The 12,203-nt window shown below is 44.1% G+C and overlaps 1 protein-coding gene across 1 annotated transcript in view; it reads right to left on the reverse strand.

Moving 5' to 3' along the window:
* Positions 1-7,727, reverse strand: part of ERI1 (exoribonuclease 1) — a 116,628-nt gene extending 108,901 nt beyond the window's left edge. Inside the window, exon 1 of the mRNA XM_085641009.1 lies at positions 7,526-7,727. Coding sequence (XP_085497135.1) covers positions 7,526-7,591 — 66 coding nt within the window. The 5' untranslated portion in view covers positions 7,592-7,727. The remainder of the gene's footprint in view (positions 1-7,525) is intronic.
* Between the last annotated feature and the right edge of the window lie 4,476 nt (positions 7,728-12,203).

Here is a 12,203-nt window from a genome sequence, read left to right on the forward strand (position 1 = left end):
TTGGCGAGAGATACATGAGGTAATGGAGGAGGTGCTGCATAAGACCATTCGTCCGGAGGCTAAGCGATGTCTCTTAAACATGTGGGGTCCCACTGATTTAACAACTATGGAAAAGACCTGGGCTACATTGGGGACGATGGTGGCCAAACGAGATATAGCCCGGCAGTGGGGAGCGTCGGCTTCGCCTACCTTGACCTCCTGGGAGAGAAGTCTTGACTGGTGTATGTTCAGAGGAAAGACGGTAACTGGAAGTGAACAAAAGAAATGAGGATACTGTACAATTTTTTATTGCAATTCTTTTTTATTTGTTTTTCAAGGCAATTTCCTAATTCTTTTTAATTGTAACCTGCTCCAGTGGTAATAACTATTGTAGGATATTTATCTCTGTCACATATTTTACTAGATTTTAGCTGTATTCCAGAATAATCATGTATACATATGTAAAATGCTTTTATGACAAAGTGTTGAATAAAGCTTTTTGGACTGGACTGGAAAAGATGGTATATATGGCAAGTGGATGCCCCAGAAAGTGGCCTGCAGTGTGGTCTGGGTGGAACGCATATAGGGGAGGGATCTGTGTGGCCCCGGTACATTTCTCAGAGAAGGAACCGCTATCCCCCTGACCTAACTCAAGGGATAAACTGTCATTTCTGTAGTGTATATTATTTTGCTATTGTCACCACTGTGTTCTCACACTATGACCGTGCCTTGCCGATTGTCTTTTATGCTGTGTCAATTTGTTTTTCTTTTGTATAAAGCAATAAAAAGATATTTTTTTTAAAAAATTGGAACTCCAGGTTAGAGAGAAAACCCTGCTCCAGCCCTTCTTTGGTGATTCTCAAGATGGTCTTTGCCAAATCTTTCATTGGGTCTGTTGGTATAGCCGATACCATCCTGTAGTTGGTTGAAGATTTCCGTTTGATATTTGGTGACATCTTGTACCACAATCATACCGCCCTTGTCCGCGGGCTTGATCACAATGTCCTCGTTTTGTTTTAATGGCATAGGGGCCTCTTGCTCCATTTTGCTCACATTGTGATTCACATATTGTTTGTTGTTCAATGCCTTCACGGTGTCCCTCAAGAACCTTATTCGTCACGGAGCGTGCCGGTGGCATGAAAGACCCGTCTGTGAGGATGTTGGAGAGGTAGGAGACTGACTGAAAAAAATAGCGTGATCGAATCTTTCTGAAGAAACGAAGCAGTTCTGCTTTGATGGTAAAATGGTTTGGGTGGGCAGTGGGCACAAAAGGTAATCCCTTGCTTAAGATCTTCATTTCTTCCTCTTTGAGAGAGTGTATGAGGAGATATTGACTATGGGATTTTCCTGTTTCACCACCTGTAGACACGTCGGCGGGTCTGAATTTCCCCATGACTTTCTGGCTGGAGGCGGACCTGGTTTTGTGCTCTCATACATCCTCTCTCCCAATTTCGCCGTATTGTTCCTGTTGGGGTCCTTGTAGCCAGTTGGTGCTCCTGCCCCTGGGTGGCCTCCATTGGCCTTCGCTTAAAAAAAAAAAAAAAAAAATGAATAGGTCCCGGAGGGTGGTACCAACTATCGTGATATCGATATTCTGAAATGGTACGTGGTTGTTCTAGATCACTGTCGTTACTGTTCGAACCAGAGGACTCAGAGAAGGTAGTGAAAGTTCTGCGGCCTCTATAACCTCCTCTTCCCCTGTTGAAGAAGCGGCCCAGGTTATCCTGTTTTAAGTAATCCTCTTGCAAGTAGGGGTAGGTGCCTTTCTTGTCGTAATAATGAATATCCTTTACCAGCTTGTCCAACTTCTTTATTTGGGTGTTTGTCTCCAAGTCCTTCAGAGTTTTGTCCAAACGCTCAAGGGCGTCCTTTGCGTTCATCAAGGTAGAGTCACCGGAAATTTCCAATTTGAGAGCAGCTATCTCTCTCTCTCTCTCGAGTACCTCAACATGTTCCAATGCTGTCTCCACCCCCAGCACCATCCAATGGCGGGAGCAATTGTTGGTAACAAAGCTGAATTGTTCCTTGACTTTCGGTAAATCAACAAAAATGGCTGGTTCGTTCTTCATTTGTAAGCCAATCGGGAATATGTTCGCTTGTACGTATTTGTGGGTATTTTTAGAATATCAGCACCCTTGGGGCTAACTTTAAATTCTGAGTGAACTTGCAAATAAGGTAAACAATTTTTCTCAATCCCTGCAGTCACTTAAACACACATGAGCTTTCTGTGATTTGGTGGTTTACTATAGGTCCCCCTTGTTTCTCTTGAATTTTTTCAGAGTATCTTGGAACCTGTAAAGAAACTTGGCTCTCTCTACAAAAACAATTTACCTACCTATGGAGAAAATTTACCATTAATCTAGTAAGTCATATGAATCATGTAAGCCAGAGCGGCAATGTAAAATGAAAGCTACATTTCCTTGCAAAATTGTTTGATGGCGTCCATCCTGTTTTTTCATGTGCCATCGACTCGCTTTCTGCAGTTGGAGCCTATGGGCCCACTCACACCATTTTGGACTGCCCAGTAAAGGGCAGCTCATGGTAATTCAGTTTCCCCTTTTACCCCTCACTCACTATTCCATATGGAAATCACTATAGAATCTGAGTATTTCTCTCGTCCATTCTCAAGTACCCCATACCCAGTCCTGAGGAAGACCCCTGTGTAAGGACCCAAGTGACCTACGTTCTGATAGGGGTCAAAATGTCAACTTTACTACATGTTGATGCCAGTGCGGTCAACAGTGTTTTTTTCACTGGGCCTACACAACACAAACAATAGCTATTGATTTGTTGATATGTAATTTTGTAGCTTAAGGGATTTAATATGTGTTGCTTAACTGTTTGCTTCCGCTAAAGTTATCCCTCTTGGACCACTCCTTACTGTACTGTCTATTATCCAGGTCTCAGCGGCCTATTTGGGTTATACCCTTTATTTGCAACTATATTCGCAGCAAATTATCTAGCACCTGAGGACAGTTTGGGGAAATCTGTCCCGGCGTCGCAATACATGTAGTCCAGACCACATTCGCGTCCCAGTTATAGAAGAGAGAGAGGTGAGCAACACATTGGAACAGTTGCTCATGCCCACGCTTCTGTCAGCACTTTTCCTTTGACAGCACAGCAGGAAAACAGATACCTCAGAACAGGTGCTGAATTTTCTCACGTCAACGTCACTCCGAGTGAAAATCAACATCCGAGCTTGACATGCCACGTCAGTCATTCTACGATAGGATGTCTAACCTTTGGGGCACGTCAAATCCCTTTTAGTTTTGTGACATGAAACCCTCGTCTGACTGGGAGGAAAAGATAATATGTATTCATGTAGACTTAAGTCATCAAGATCTGCTGACACCCAATCACTTTCCTAACTCTGCCTTTTCTCACCTAGAAGTTGCCATGTGTTTAAATGCGGATCACTAAACGTTTTTTAGGTCTCGATGAGCCAAAGGCTCGAAGAGACATTTTATATGTGGGATTTTCAAAGTGCTACCCACACTTTTGGCTGGCCTAAACCTTGAGTGCACGAGATCACATGCACGTGCACAGCTGCTCCCACTCCCCCCTCCCTTCTCTATAGCTTTGGCTCCTTTGTTTTTTATTACACCCTCCCTTCTCTCCCCGCTGTTTTCACACTACCCCCTCCCTTCTAATCAGTTTCCTTTCTGCTCCCTTGATCGCGTCTCCGATCACTTTAACTACTTCAAATGCAGCGCGCACCCCTGCTTTCACTTGCCAATGCATGCTTGTTATGTTTAATTATGCTCCTCGTGATTTTCGTAGTGCGCACATTTCATTTTGTAAATAATTTCTGTAAAGTACGGGCTTTATTATGTTACATTATGTATTATGCTCAGAAAAAGCTTTAAACTGTTTTTTCTTTACTTTTGGTATAATCGCGGCACCCGCGCTTTACTTATAACGTTAAAAGTAAAGCGCGGGTGCCGCGATTATACAGAAGGTAAAGAAATAGATTGATAGACTGAGATAGTGTCGATAACATCTGCACCCTTACACTAGGACCCCGACCGAACACCTTCAGTGAAAAGCTCTGCCCCGGCTTCCCGCCCTGTGGGCTCCTGTTCAGAGCCCTGGACAAGACTCGAGCACACCTTTGCCAATAAAGGCTCACTGTCGCACAGCAGCTCCTCCTGACCTTCCATCTACATACCACCCACCCCCCTCCCCGCGCCCTGTAGTGACCGGAGTGCCAGGTGTCCTGTGTCAATCAGTGAACGGCGGAGCTGGGGAGAGGCTGGGGCTGGAGGGGTGGGTGAGAAGCAGCCAGGCTGCCGTTCCTGCTGCACCCAGGAGCCCGCCAGCGCGTACATTCGAACTTCGCTTTACTCTTAGCGCCTCTGTGAGAAATAACACCCACTCCACTCAGCATGGCGCTACACGGACTAAAAGTGCTGGGATTCTTGGTTAGTGGTGACTTTTTCCATAGTTATTTCAAACTGCTGCTTTTTAGATTCTCTGTTCCGAGTTGACATTTAAAACAGCTACCAACCAAGATAAAGTTACTTATTAACTTCTGCCACAACATAGTTATTTTTACACAAACCATTGCAAAATACGTTCATTTATTCCTGTTATTTATAGCGCTTAAAACGCCTAAGGTACAGTGTCATGCGCTATATAAATAAGAAGGGGTTGTTAATCGGAACATACCAATCTTACTCTGGCAAAAATATCTATTTTGTGTGTATTGTTAATCAGTGTCTGTTTGTGTTCAGCAGTACTAAGTACGCATCACTTGCATTAGATTGCACCGTGCGTTGTTTAAATCCTCGGATATCCCGGGGTATCATGTTCACAATTTAAATATTACTCACTCTCTTTGTAGTGGATTATTAGCTCTTGAAAAGCTTCTGCGCAGTCTTTACACTGGTTTTCCCTGAATGACAGTAAGTTCCCTTCTCCAAAAGAGATTGTTTTAAATCTAAAGCCACAAAAGAAAAGAGAAGCGAGCCTCCGGCCGCAGGGCGCAATGGGTGCGCAATTATTTCAATATTACGGTACGCTCGTCCCCTGGAGCTTCGGTAGATGCTTTAAGGTGAAGCTCGTATTCTGCTAGAACTCACGCAGCACCTTCAATGCTTTCACTGTGAGGCTCTGCCTGGGAACGTCAGCTGTTGACATCTCCCTCTTAAAAGAGATCCGGCTTTCTCTCTCCCAGGTGTGAGATCAAACTAGACGATTTTATGGAGCACAAGATCACATAGGGCGCTCGCAAGACACACAGAGGTGTCTGACGATTGGTTTCTGGTCCTTAAATAAGCTTACATTATTCGGTACATTCAGCCTACCTCGTGAATAAACAGTCCGCGTGATACATTATGGTTTGTCTGAGATATCCTTTCTTTCTAATAGGGAATTTGACAGGCACTGGCTGTCATCTCTCAGAGTTGTACAACAATCATAGACACATTGAATCTTTAGGATGATGGCAAATAAATCCAGGGTACATGAAGTCAAACTATACACCCACATTTTCTGATTCTGCTTGGATTTTAGGGAAAAATCCAGAGAAAAATGGCTGTTTGCAGATGAGTTGCTGTGCAGTGAGTGGATGATTCCAGACAGGTTTTCGTTCCTAGTGCACTCTGCCGTGGGTGAAATTTCTATCACTTTTGACTCACTGCACTATTAAAGAGGTTTGGGTTGAGGACATGGGTGAACAGAGAAGTACCCTAAACAAAATGTTTAAAGAATGAAGTGTACCGCAGACCGCTGATAACATGGACAGTTGCAAGTATGGTACGTGTTAGAGTATATTAAGGGCTTATATGATATACTGTTGCGTATATGTTGTTTTATGGCATGTATGCCATGATAGGTTACAAAATGTTTTTGTTGCTATGGTAAGGTATTTTATAGTATGAATTTAATTTCGTTTCATTACTTATGTTACACATTATAATTGCTATGTTAATGTATGCAATAGAATGCTATTTTATGTTATGTTTTGTTTGCCATGTTATGGCATGTCGTTTCACATATCTTGTTGTGGTATTTATTTCAATTATTAATGTTACATATGATATGATTCTTAGCTTAAGTTATTCAGAAGTATGCTATATTATGGCCTGTTTATAACACGGTATAGCATGTTAAGTCATAGTATGTTTTGGTAGTTAGGTGTATTACAGAAGGTTATGTTTTATCGCGGTATGTACTTTACATGCTAACGTACTGCGTTGCATTGACATGCATCCTATGTTGTGTTATGTTCCACAGTGCGTTATTTCCAATTCCCTTCTCCAGCTCGAGAGGAGATGAGCTCAGTACCAGAGATAATCATGGAATCAATTGTTTTTTAAAAAACTTTTTGGGGAACAGTGCATGCTAATCAATCCACTAATCAACGGATTAACTACACACATTTACACAACTTTAACATTACTGATTCCTTTCGGATAGATATTAAACCCCATGTGTTCTACATGAATTGTATTCATATATTTTATTTGTAGCTGTTCAATGTCTAGGGTAATGTTTGCACAAGCATTGGCATAGCCAATAGGTCTCGCCTTTGGAACCTTATAAGTATTTAGTTATGCAGCACAATATCCTTGGTGCAACAACATCAACTGTTGCATGGCTGAACACTTATAAGGTCCCAAAGGTGAGACCTATTGGCTATGCCTCTCAGTCCCGCCCTCCGCCACGTGCCTCATGCTTAGTTCTTCCTCGTTCTGGTAAACACAGAAGCGCCTCTGTCTTGTCTTCTAGGAGCAGGTGGACATGCAGGCGATCCTGGCAAGGGTCCTCTCTCTGGGAAACGTTGTGTTTGAGCCCCAGGACAGCGGAGGGGTGACAGTGTCCCCCAACTCTCGGGGATGGCTGAAGACTGCAGCGGTGAGTGTGTAGGACTTCAGGGTGTTACCCATGGTGCCCAAGGCACTGCGCCTTGAAACAGACACAATGCTGCAAGGAGCTATTCTTGTCACAAATTGCCAGTGTCCTAAACTTTCAGATTTTCGCCTGAAAGCCTTGTGACAAGCGCTGGTCTCCAAGATACAGGATGTTGCCGTTTGTTGAGCCTTGGAGTCTGACTTCCCCAACACTCATTCCTCCCATAGGAAACAAGCATTTGCAATGCAATAGGTCTCGCAGTGACGCAAATTTAAGCTATTGGCATTGTAAATGACAATACTTTTTATTTATGTTTTTAAAACGAAAACAAAAATAAAAGGCATTGTTATTTGCAATGTCAATAGCTCAAACTCGCGTAACTGCGAGACCTATTGCATTGCAAATGCTTGTAATTATTTTCCATGCGTAACTAAGTCAAAAAATGCCCGCTAACCTGGTTACTAATCCATACACGCCAAAAGCCGTTTCGTTAGTACAGCCGTTCCCGATCTAGAGCTTTAATTCGTTTTCAGTGGGTTGTCCTACGTTTTGCAAATCTAGTCACCTAAACCGGCCAGTAAACTGGCGACCAATAGAGACCCCTAGTGATCAAAACACAACAACTGCGTCCCCTTTTGACAACAACAACCACATTCCCTCGCTCAACCGATCTCCTCGGCTCTGCTCTCACCAGCGAAGGGCTACCGGGCTGCTCGCCTTCCTCCTCCTGGGGCTGGTTCTCCTTCTGCTCCTCCATCTCGCCTCAGCGCCCCGGGATCTCTCGCCAACCTTCTTCCCCCTCAGACCCCCCCAACAGAGTTAGCAATTCTAGACTCGCGCGCGAAATGCCAAGCGTCACTTCCGCAAGGATGTCAGAAACCAGCTGATGGAGCCCTAGATACAAAGGAAGGACACAAGAGCTGGAAATAAAGAGTGGCCGTATTTTGAAAGGTTTAGTGAATAAGCTTCCAGCAAAAATGCTGTATTAACTTTACCCAAATAATGTAAAAAGTTCAACGACATAAAACAAGTAAATTATTTTATGTACAACGCCAGGGCCGCAGGAGTTAGTTTAGTTAAAACGTCCTTTTAGGTGATTGTTTGACTGTGCTTCTGTACAGTGACGCTAGGTGGCGGTGATGTATTGATGAACATTTTGACTGCAGCCGTATTATATCTGTTACACATTTCCAGTTTCCAGGCAAACGGTGAGACGTCCAAGATCATAGATGATGTCAAATAAACGTGCCTTGTTTCTTTACAAGTTTCAGACAAGCACGTAAACTCCTGGCTAAGCAGTCGCATAAGGCAATAGCTAAATGAGCACGTGAACTCCTGGCTAAGTAGTCGCATAAGGCAATAGCTAAATGTTCCACCAAAAAGATAAGGCAGATGATTCTCTTGTGTTAATGGTTTCATTTTGTGATAATTTCTTTCATGATCCATTATCGATTACGTTAACTGTTTCACTGCTCGACATTGCTTGGTTAACCGAAAGCTAAGCTTATATAAAAACTTTGTGGAACAAATAAGAGAGGTATAGAAAAAAAAAAGAGTGGAATTTTCCCCTCTAACTTGCACTTAAATCTAGGGTGACCAACTGGCATTGGTGCAAATTCAGGACGGTAAGTATTAAAGTTCAGGACAAAGGGTCAAAATTCAGAACAAAAATTCAGGACAGAAGGTCAAAATTCAGGAGAAAACTTCGGGACAAAATACGTTTTACAAACACATCAGAGGAAGTTGCGCGATGGTATAAAAGTAAGTAAATAGACAACCACTTAAGTACAAGTCAAAATAAGTTTATATTAGGTTGAGACAATCATGCACTTCACGTTTTTTCGGTATGCGCACAACTTTGAGCAACTGTGCAGGTATTTGTGGTATTTCATATGATAATAATCTATTTATATGGTTACTGCACTGGGTTGTCCAGTCTGATATTTTGTTTACAACCCATGGTCCAGAGCAGGCATGTTTGGTGAGAGAAGCAGTCAGGAAGATCTGCTCGGATACACTTTGTTACTAGCATCTCATATCTGAGTGCCATTGTGAGATGTAAAGCGGCACACAATAGGTGAACTAAAGGGAGGATTGCTGTAATGAACCCACTATAGGGAACGTTTTATGGGTGTTTCAGCTAGTGGAACTTAAAATATGGAATCTGACTTTGCTTATGGGGGCTTCCCAGAGAGTTACACTAACTGACGGAAGTCACAAAGGTGCTTTTTGCTTCAGCATTCTTAAAGAAGGCACTGTCGATATCCATCCTTTCTCTCATCCATCCACCCTTTCATTCATCTATCCATCATTTTGTCCATCTGCCCTCCCTTTCACTCACTGATCCATCCACTCTTCCACGCATCCATCCATTCACTCATTGATCCAAACATTTACCCTTTCACCCACCCAGCCATACTTTCACTTACTCATTCATCCACCCAGCCACTCATCCGTCCACCCATTCAACCTTTCGCTCATCCATCCATCCTTTCTTTCAGTTCTCCACCCTCCCACTTATGCATGCATTCCATAACTCATCCATGTTTACATTCTTCTTTTCACTCACCCATGCACCAATTCGCCCATCCATTCTGCCAATCATTCATCCGTGCTTTCACTCATCCATCCATCCATACTCCCTCCCTTTCTCTCTCCATTCCCCTTTCGTTTAGCCACCGATCCTTCTATCCACCCTTCACCCATCCACCCACTCATCCATTTACTCATCCACTCATTAATCTATCTATTGACCCTATCACTCATCCATCCTTTCCCTCATCCATTCATCCTTTCTCTCATCCATTCACCCTTTTCATCTATCAATCCTTTTGTCCATCTATGCTCCTTTTCACTCACTCCTCCACACTTACAACCACCCTTTCACTCATCCATCCATCCATTCATTCACCCTTTCACTTATCAATTAATCAATCCAGCCATCATTTCTCTCATCCATCCACCCATTCACTCGCCCATCATCCGCCATTTCACTCACCCATTGTGAGAAGTTGGCCTGGCATATGCTGTCCACTAGTTATAGGGGACACCTTGCACCAGTCCAATTCGACTTTTAAGGTGATAGGTTAAAAGACAACCTTTAAAGAAAGCTATCCTAGTGGTAGCTGTGGAGAGCAGCCTTCAGGCTAAGTCTTAAAGGAGTGTTAAGCTTATTGTTTTACCATAGATAACCTCTTGAATAACCAAATGCAAGAGTAGTCCATACAGGTATATATATAAAATATATGTATTTATTCTAAGAATAATCCCACTAGTCTCTTTAGGAGGCTGGAGGTAAAGATACAATTCAAACAAGCATTGATAGGTACAATAAATAGCACTGGAATCATAGGGCCCCAGGGGGGGACCAAACCATATGTTAAAAAAGTGGTATAAGAACCACGACAATTCTACAGACAATGCCTAGGGCATTTAGGGTCGCTGGCCCCTTGTGAAACCACCCAAGGTAGTGAGGAAGGGGACCCACGGGAGACGCGTGCAGTGGTATAAGCTACTGTCGGGATCTCTATTAAAGCCTATGGAGAATGTCGCGGTTGAATTTTACAAGATTAAAAACACTTCTAGCAGGAGTTCAAGTTCAAGAGTTTAGAGTTAAGCTTTTGAAGGGCCCACACCCACGAGAGTACCGAGGTACCACTGTTACCTGCCCGCTCCAGCCCCCGCGAGACCCCCATTGACTGAACCGTGTGCCGTCTGTAATGAGTAAGTACTTCGGCGATTACCTTATTCACCCTCCCCTCTCTCGCGGCCTTAATATCCGCCTGACGGTAATCTCTTACTCCCCCTCCATTACAGATTAATTTCCCGGCACCGGAACCCCGCCTCCATACATTGAGCAGGTTGGACTAAGTCCTTTACTCCAGTAAGTGTCTCCCCCTTACTCTGGCACTACCCCGTACTCTCGTGTAACCACACCGGACTACGTCGTGTTAACCGTAATTCACTCCGTTTTCCCCAGGCAACTGGTTCCTTCCGAGACATTCACTGCAGTTTAATTTTTCGGCACCGGAACCCCGCCTCCATACATTGAGATGGTTGGACTAAGTTTGTAACTCCAGCCACTGGTTCCTATCGAGACTTTCACTGCTGTGACGAGCACACCATTGCATCTTCCTTAATTGACGACAACCCCATTACTTAACCTTACATATGCTCAAGTTCATATGCTCACATTTGTCCTGAAGATGAACTCAAATAGTTGAGTTCGAAACGTCGTCGACCTTACGCAACTTGAACCTTTTTTGTACTGATTTAACCAAGAAAAAATTGTTCTCTATTGTTGCCAATGCGATGTTCTTTTTTAAAGAGTCCACCCTCACCTGCATGTCACGCTTTTTGTCACTAAATATGTGAGCACTTGAATTCAACCTATGTACAATAAATAAGTGTCATATATTGACCTTTTCTGTCCCCTGTTTCTCTTCTCTATATTAAGTATTATTCTCCCGCATGAGTCTTTGAACCTATACAAAATCATCCGCCCTCCTAAGGGTTTCTCTTTGCACTGGACCTTCTTAGGCCATCCCGAACCATTGTTTTCTTCCACATTGTATCACCCCAGGTTCGCATAAGGGGTACCCTTGTCCTTCAAAAACACCAGGGAAGCCGGGTGCATAGGTCGTTTTCGATGTCGGGTCGCGGGCTGATTTTCAATGGCAAAACGTGAAGAACTGCTGCTAGCAAGAAACGTCGTCGATGTCGTGAAGATTGAAGATGTAGATCTTGAAGAGAAGGACCTGAAAGCAGAGGGGACAGAGTCTGGGTCACGGCACAGTGACCAGGGGGCTCAGGAGAAAGAGCCCTTCAATGTCGGGTGCTTCCAGGTGGAAGATGGGTAGCTTGGATCGTCAGCCACGGGGTCCAGGAGGCTTCAAGGAAGGCCAGCTTCTGGAGGGCTACTGTCCCACAAAGGATTGGGTCGCTGCGGTGGTAGCGTCCGGATTGGATCCACTAATCTTTGGCAACCGCAACCCACGCAAGAATCACAAAACAGCTACTGGTGCAGACCCACAAGGTCTGAGCGAGGTCTCCAGCAAGGAGACTGAAGAGCAGGCCTGGAGCAACCAGGGGAACTCTTGGAAGTGAAGATTGACCTCCGCCAGGGCCCACCAGTTGAGAGACAAGGGACCGCGGGAGGCAGCAATTTGGCGTGCGTAAAGATGCTCCCACGGGTCGCCGGAGCGGGTTAGGACATCGATCTTTTGCACAGATGATGCTGAGAGATTGGCTCAATAATGGGCCAAAGCACAACTTCTCCACTCGTCGGGTTTGTGTTCTGTGCAAGAGGTGGCCGGTGTCCTGGGGTATTGGGGATCTCGGTACCCACGGGGTCCACGGTGCTGAGTTTT

This window comes from Triturus cristatus, chromosome 2_2 (genome assembly GCF_964204655.1).
Source record: "Triturus cristatus chromosome 2_2, aTriCri1.1, whole genome shotgun sequence".
Classification (NCBI taxonomy): domain Eukaryota; kingdom Metazoa; phylum Chordata; class Amphibia; order Caudata; family Salamandridae; genus Triturus; species Triturus cristatus.